Raw genomic sequence first — 7,743 nt, forward strand, 5'->3', positions numbered from 1 at the left:
CTCGTCCAACTGTATGGCCTTAAACACCCAAAAGGAAAGTATAACCAAAGATTAAAGGGGCCCATATAATTTCATAAGAGTCCATATGTATAGCTCAAGGCTATATAACAAGCAGCAATGGCAGACAGGCGATACCTTCTTTTGAGCTGCTGGACAGGGTGGCCAAAGACATTTCCAGATAGTAACCCAGCATAAAACTGGGAAAATGAACAGCAGACCCCAATCTTATCCAAAGGAATATTGACAACTGATTACCACTAGATGAGGAACAGCTGACCCTCCTAAAACAAAGACCCCTAGATAGGCTCACTAGATTCACCAAAAATAAACATATTTCTAAAACTGAAAAAAGGAGAAGAATAAAAATTGAAAAATAGTCCAGAAGAAATGGACAAAGGGGTTTTTAGACTAAATGTATGTCAGTGTTGCTCAGATATTTTGGTACCTATATCCTCTCATATGCTTCTAAAATTACAAACCATAGGGCTGGCGAGATGTCTCAGTGGTTAAGAGCACTGATTGCAGAGGACCTGGGTATTGTTCCCAGCACCCATATGGCAGCTAACACCCATCCATAACTCCAGTGCCAGGGAACCAGTGCCCTCTTTTGACATCCATGGGTGTTGTACAACATGGGTGTACTTACATCCATGTAGTCAATGAACTCAAACTCATAAAATAAAAATAAATACTTTAAAATAACAAAGCATATCAAGAATCACAGAGTCTTGAATCCGAATTTGAATTGCCCTCTTGATATTAAAAAGCAGGAACATGTATAGAAAAAGAATAGAAATCTTTATCCTAAATTGCTGTCCGAGGCTGCTCCTGCAAATATATAGTTAAAATACTGTTTGAAAATAGCAAACATCAAGAATTTTAAAATTGTTTAAAGAGTATGACTGTAATTTCCATTCTGTGGGTGCTTGGGATAGTGATAAAGCCTATGTCAAAAAAGTCATGTAAAGGTATGCATAATAATGTTATATATAAAAATAAGGTATTAGGAATGATTATAATAACTATCAGCAAAGAGTAAAGGTATCTTACTTGAATGATAAAGAATTTTAAAAATGAATTGTGATAGATTTAAAAGATGTAATAATATTACACACACACATACACACACACATATATATATATATATATGCCTATAGAGTCTAATTTGTGACTCCAAATGTCCTTCAGTGTGATTCCATCCACTGGAGCCTGGTTAACCTGACAAGAGTCCCATGCTTGAAAGAGATTGTATTTGCCCCTCCCAGTGGCCATCTGTTGATCTTTTGCCACAAATTGGGCAGGGGGGGGGCAATAAGAGAGGTGTGGCTAGGGGACAGGATCTGAATATCATCATATTATATTAAATGAAAGAGGCAAAAATTTAAAAAAGACATAATAGTATTGATCTATTTCAATTACAAAGAAATTTAAGGGTGGGAGAAATTTAGTTAAAATTGTAACAATGGTATCATTTGGAAATTTTTTTTAATGTATTGCTATATCAAGCTTCCTTTGCCTTAGAGTTTAAAGAGATTGGAGGGAAATCAACAGGAAGGAAATAGGAAGGAAAAGAATGGAGCTAACTGAGGGTTGGCGTCTGGGAAAGCGCAAGTAGTCTCCTTACCTTGGCTTGGGATTTCCTTCTTATATTTGACAAATTTGTATTCATTTGCCAGCAATCAAAGTCAATACTCCCTCTGCAATATTCCCCAATTGTGCATCCTGAGTACACCACACTGTTTTTTCCCCAGATAAAAACGTACTGCAATTTTGTGTTTTTGTATATGTATTTCAAACTCTCTATATTCTTATAATTGGTTATTTATTTTTGAAATATCCCAGAATATATTTTAAATGTTTACCGAATAAAATTTTGGTATATTTGTGTTCTGAGTAAATGCACGTATGAAATAATAACTATGAAGTGAATACACTATATGAAGTGATTTCTAAGCAAGGTTGAAGTCTATGTTCTTTCCTCTGATATGCCTGGAAGAAAAGATTTCAGTTCAAGGAATGTTTGGTCAACAGCATACATTGAGTAAAATGCAAAAGTAAGAGGTGAAGTACTTTCAGTAAGTTAGTACAACACAAATTTAATGCAGGTATAGACTGTATCTTGTTGATATGTTCAGATATTATGGAGCCTGTTGTGATTATGCATATTTCTTATACAAACTTGTCCTTTAAAATCAAGCTTAGTAGTAACTTTTGTAAGGCAATTATAGTCTATGTTTTAAATCATTTAAGAAAATAAAATCCATTTGCTCTTTACTGTCAAGGCCTCTTCTGAATTAGGTATCTTGACTAATTAAGGAGTATTGTCTTAATTTGCTATTTTTGTAGAATTATGCCATAATGTTTCTGATTTATAGTTTATCATTCTGAATGTGTTTTGTGGTTTATAACCAGTTCAAATGACATTTCCTAACTCATGTTAAGAAAAAAAATGGCATTTAGGATATAACTTGTCTTTAGTTTTCAAAATGCAAACTAATTGAACTTGCTTCCTTTCCCTAGAAGTGCGCCCCTGTTGTGACACTGTGTTTCATTTTGTAACCCATCTGCTACTTAGGCCAGATATGCATTTTCTGGATGCAATCTGTTGGTTTCCAATGGTTTACTACATGGTGGGCTCTATTGACAAGTAGGTGACAAAGTCTTTGGCACATGACTAGTGTAGTGTTCTGTGGTCTGTCAAGTGCTGTGTCTAGTTACTGCATGATGAGTGTAATCTGTTGTGTCAGTGCAGTGAACTGGTGACCCATGCATGCAGAGCTCATGTCTGTGTACTGTGTCTTATCAAACTGCCTAAGCTCTAATGCATTATGTAATTGAAACAGATCTTGCTGCATGTTACATTTTTCACATGTGCTCCACTTGCAAAGCTATTTTAGTTTTTTCTGTCTCGTAAAAGTATTTTTTACAGTCTTATTATTGTTAAGATATCAGAAACCATTACTATAACTTCTAGAAATCTTCAGAAGAATTTAGAAATACTTATTTTAGCTTAAATTTATAAATAAGAACATTTTCTTGACAACTTATCCTAACAAGTTTCAGGATTCAAAATCATATTGTTAACCAAAAGATCATAATATGTAATGCATTAGTATAAAATATAAATATCACTATAAGATCACTAAACATGAAAGACCACCAAATTAGTAGTTTGAAATAATGTAAAACATTTATGATAATCAAAAAGGAAATGTGAAGCATTAAGGTGCCATGGATAGAGACAAAACAAGACTGAATGTAAGCTAATCATTATTGAAGTTAGATTTCTATCTATATTTGTATATATTATATATGATTACACTATATAAATTCTTTTTTGCTTGTATTTGAAATTTCCTTGAAAAGTAAAATTCATTTGAAACAAAAATACCTCCTCACATGTGCAAATTCCACATTCTAACCCTTAGAAAAGTGGAGTCACGTAAGGGTAAAATAAAGATATTCCCAGCTTAAGCGACTGTAGCATCTATTTCATTCATATTGTCGTTCATTGGCTGCCATCTGGTGGCGGACGTGCGTAAAGCAGTCACGCTGAAGAAAATGCTAAGGAATAAGTTCACAGCCTTCTCAAGAGAGGGACGGAATACTGTATCAAATAAAAGAAACAAAATTAAAGTATCAAGAACAAAAAAGATTCTGCATGCATAACATCATCCAAGTTGTGTATATTATCAACAGATTTAAATTCAGCGTTTAACAATTATTTAAGGTCTTGAGTAACTATTAATAAGAAAAGCTTTGAGGGTAGGGTCAACAGATACGTTTGTGAATAGGCAGATATTAGAGATTAAACGCAATTTCTTTTAATGGAGTGTTGGTTCTGCATGAAGCTCAGTTAAATTACATTTATTGGGTTTCTGGAAGACAAATGTGTTAGAACTCATTAGGTCCTCCACAACGTACATAGCACGTTCATTCCATCTAATATTTTTCTTATGCTGGGAACTAAAACCAAGGACTTGCACATGCTAGTATAGCACTGAGCTATACTCAGGCCCCTGGATGACACTAAAGTCTATTTTAATAATTGTAAGGACAAGTACAGTGATGTTCTAAACAGAAAGAAGAGTCTAGAACCCCTAGGGATATAAGCTTGAAGATCATTGTATTGATTGACTGTTATGGTGCTGGCATCTTTTCCCACAGGAAACTTATTTGGAATAAAATTCTGTTTTCACAGTTTTAACTATAAAATCTCTGTCACAGAATATTGCCCCCAATTTAAGAACAGTATTTTTTTTCTGGAATATTCCTGGGGTGTTGGATGAGGCTTTGGTAATACTCTCTCAATTACTATACCCTCTGAGGTACACAGCTAGCTTAATGCATCATGCACTTGGAAAAGATTCTCATGGAGCTAACTTCAGTTAAAGGATCAATAGTGACTGCAGTTCTCTAAAGTTTATTATTTTGAACCAGGAGATGTAGACATTAACTGATTTTCCTCTTATCTGTCTTCACTTATCCTTGTAACTACTACTTCTTGTTTTTGGTCAAATTTAGCCTCATTCCATTCTGCCCTGCTTTCTATTTTGTAGAAAGCAAAGTCAGAATCAGTTTCTCTGTTTCAGCTTCGATGGCAAACATCTGTTTCTTCACTTCCCTGGGAAAATGACATAAAAATATTTTAGAGGTATCAGAGAGAAGACTGACTAGGATAGTTCACAAGTATTTAATATTCCAGATATGGGGTCACCTCATATGCCAAAGAGGTGGCCTTTCAGCCACTTGCTCAAAAACTTGGGCTGGTAAATGGTAGGGTCAATAAAATAGGTATTTATTTGTTATGTGTTCTTCATACTGTTGGAGTAATATATAGTTCCTTTATAAATTAACATAATAATTGTCCATCTAGACCTTTATGAAAAACTCCTTAGAAACTTGAAAAAATTTAAATGTTGTGTCCTCAAACAGTGTGTTAACTGTAAAAATGAATTTCTGCTTTCTATTTCATTATAAAAAATGGATGCTTATATAATATACATCATTAAATAAAGATTGTTAACACAGATGCTTTGAAACAATTGAAATCTAATGAAGTCTCATGAGCTCCAACCAAAACATTTCATATCAGCACATAATATTGCTTCACAGTTCTCATTAATGTCTGTCTGTGCATACTGTTATATTCAGCTATTAAAGATAACTATGTAAGCCCACCAATAAGCAAGTTTGGGCACTGCTGGTAACACTGTAATTTATTTAAAGCCCTTTTTTCTTGTTGCTCTTTATCAAAGCCTAGATGATTTGCTCAGGTGTGGAGTGACCTTTGCTGCCAACATGGTGGTTGTGGATAAAGAGAGCACCATGAGTGCTGAGGAGGATTACATGGCAGACGCCAAAACGATTGTGAATGTGCAGACTCTGTTCAGGTATGTGTCTACAAGCCAGCCGGACATTTACTCTGTGCTTCGCATATGTGACGTATTCCAATCTGTGTGTGAAGAGTGATGTGCAGCAGTTAGGCTGCCTTTATGTCTGTTCATTCATTCATTTGATCGTGAAACAAATGGTAGATAATATGACTAGCACTGAATGAAGTTAGATGTTTAATAGCCCATCAGTAATTCTCCTAATGATATATCTATATCTTTTTAAAACTGCTTCATAATAATAAACTTCCAAAACTATACCTAGCATTGGCCAAAGGTATACATGTAACTATGGTTATAAGATTGTCAAGCTATTGACAAGTAATTTATCCAGGTTAGAAGTGAATTCACAGCCAGACTCTCACTCTTCTCATAAGTTTCATTAAACTAGTTCAAAGATGAATCTCCATTATGCTTATCAAGACCAGAGAAGACCCTGCTATAAGCAAAGCCAAAGCATCTAGAAATCTAGAAATCCAAGTGACTTGGAACGATTCTTTCTAAAATCATTTAAAGAAGCTCAATTTCAGGAAGAACGTCATGTCCATTTTAGGAATGAGTTTTCAGAAGCTCCAAGGAAATGTGTGAATCACTGAATTAATAGATAACACAGTCCCAGCTCTGCTAGCACTCCCCTCCTTCATACCTCATGTCATGGCTAATTAGCTCAGTTTATAGCTTAATTTCAAAATTCATAGTCAGTAGCTTAGGAGTGAGATCTGCTTAGGGTAACAGTTTGAACCATGACTTCAGGGATGTTGCTTTCTTCCTCTAAGACTCAATGTATTACTTACAAGATTATTAAAGATTTATAACTTGGGGCTGGAGAGATGGCTCAGTAGTTAAGAGCACTTACTGCTCTTCCAGAGGACCTGCATTTGGGTCCCAGAACCCACATGGCTGCTAAAAACTGTCTGTAATTGCAGTTCCAGGTGATCTAATGCCCTCTACCAGTCTCTGTGGGCACTGCAGGCACATGGTACACTTACATGTAAGCAAAAACACTCATACACATAAAATACAAATAAATCTCAAAAATATTTTTAAACTACATGATCTCTTAGCACATGTTTGGTAGTGATTAATTAAATAATAATTATGTACTAAGCCATGTAAATGTCAATTTCATGTGGTGGAATGGAACTTGTCTTACAGCAGCAAAGGCCACCAGGCACCATCTACACGTTGGAGTGCCATAGGCATCACTAACTTATGACCTTATGTATGCCTAATGTCATTGAAATTCAGTTTTCCAAATCTATAAAATGATGTGGAGATTAGTTAACCCTCTTTGCAATAATAATAATGCCAAGTTTAGAGATCAGACATGTGAAGAATCTGTCACCACTGCACCTGGAAATCTACCCTGAATTTGCATAAGAACCCCTGGTTCTTCAGGAAAAATATATACTCTAAAGTTCTTAAGAATGTGGCAGTTCATGTAGCCTACAGCTAAAATAGCTGTCCTAAATAGTACAGAAAAAGATAATATAGGATATATTTAAAATATGACTATATAAGTAACTTTTTCATTGGAGAATAAAAAGAAGAATTAATTCAAGGTTGAGATTCCTAGCCAGTGGATAAAGTATAAAGTCATAATTTTGATTTCATGCTTTGTAAAAGCTAATTATAGTGTTTAGAGAAGAGGGTTTTCAACTAAATGTGCTGTTTTATTTTTAATTTAATAGTTTTAATTCTGTCATTACAGAATTCTTATTGATTTTCATTATCTAGTCTCCAAAAGAATTTATTTTGATTCTACAATAAAAATAAATTCTTAAGTAGCTGAGAAGTATATAGAAGCTAATTAATCATTTAACTTGCTGTGGACTGGAGAGTTGGTTCAGTGGTTAAGAGCACTGGTTGCTCTTGCAGAAGACCCAGGTTTGATTTCCAGCACCCAACTCGTGGCTAACAACTGTCTGTAACTCTAGTTCCCGGATTATGACACCCTGAGCATAATGTGACCTCCATGGGCATTGCATGGTATGGGTGCACTTATACACATGCAGGCAATATACTTATACATGTAAACTAAAATAATAATAAATAGAATATTAAAAAACTTAACTGGCCAGTGTGATTAAGGGATGATATACACTATTCAACTGACTTAGGGTGACTTTTTTGAGTACCTAGCTGAGGATGAATGAGTGAGTGAATGAATGAACCAACAGGTTGAGCTCCCTCAAAGACTAGTTTTATCTTTCTTTAAGAGTAGGATATTTTAGAGTTGGGTGTGGTAGTGCATGCCTTTAATCCCAGTGCTTGGGAAGCAGAGGCAGGGAAATCTCTATGAGCTCAAGGCCAGCCTGGTCTACATAGTGAATTCCAGGCCAGCTGGGGC

At 35.1% G+C, this 7,743-nt stretch overlaps 1 protein-coding gene across 3 annotated transcripts in view; it reads left to right on the plus strand.

The window, feature by feature from the left end:
• Kcnt2 (potassium sodium-activated channel subfamily T member 2) overlaps window positions 1–7,743 on the plus strand; it is a 405,448-nt gene that overhangs the window by 324,585 nt on the left and 73,120 nt on the right. For 2 of the 3 annotated variants that reach the window (XM_008831578.2, XM_008831577.2), the window contains exons 20-21: window positions 2,576–2,647; window positions 5,259–5,393. In XM_008831578.2, coding sequence (XP_008829800.1) covers window positions 2,576–2,647; window positions 5,259–5,393 — 207 coding nt within the window. The remainder of the gene's footprint in view (window positions 1–2,575; window positions 2,648–5,258; window positions 5,394–7,743) is intronic. The other variant, XM_029562800.1, reaches the window with a different exon arrangement.

This window comes from Nannospalax galili, unplaced genomic scaffold (genome assembly GCF_000622305.1).
Source record: "Nannospalax galili isolate Female #2095 unplaced genomic scaffold, S.galili_v1.0 scaffold955, whole genome shotgun sequence".
NCBI classification, from domain to species: Eukaryota; Metazoa; Chordata; class Mammalia; order Rodentia; family Spalacidae; genus Nannospalax; species Nannospalax galili.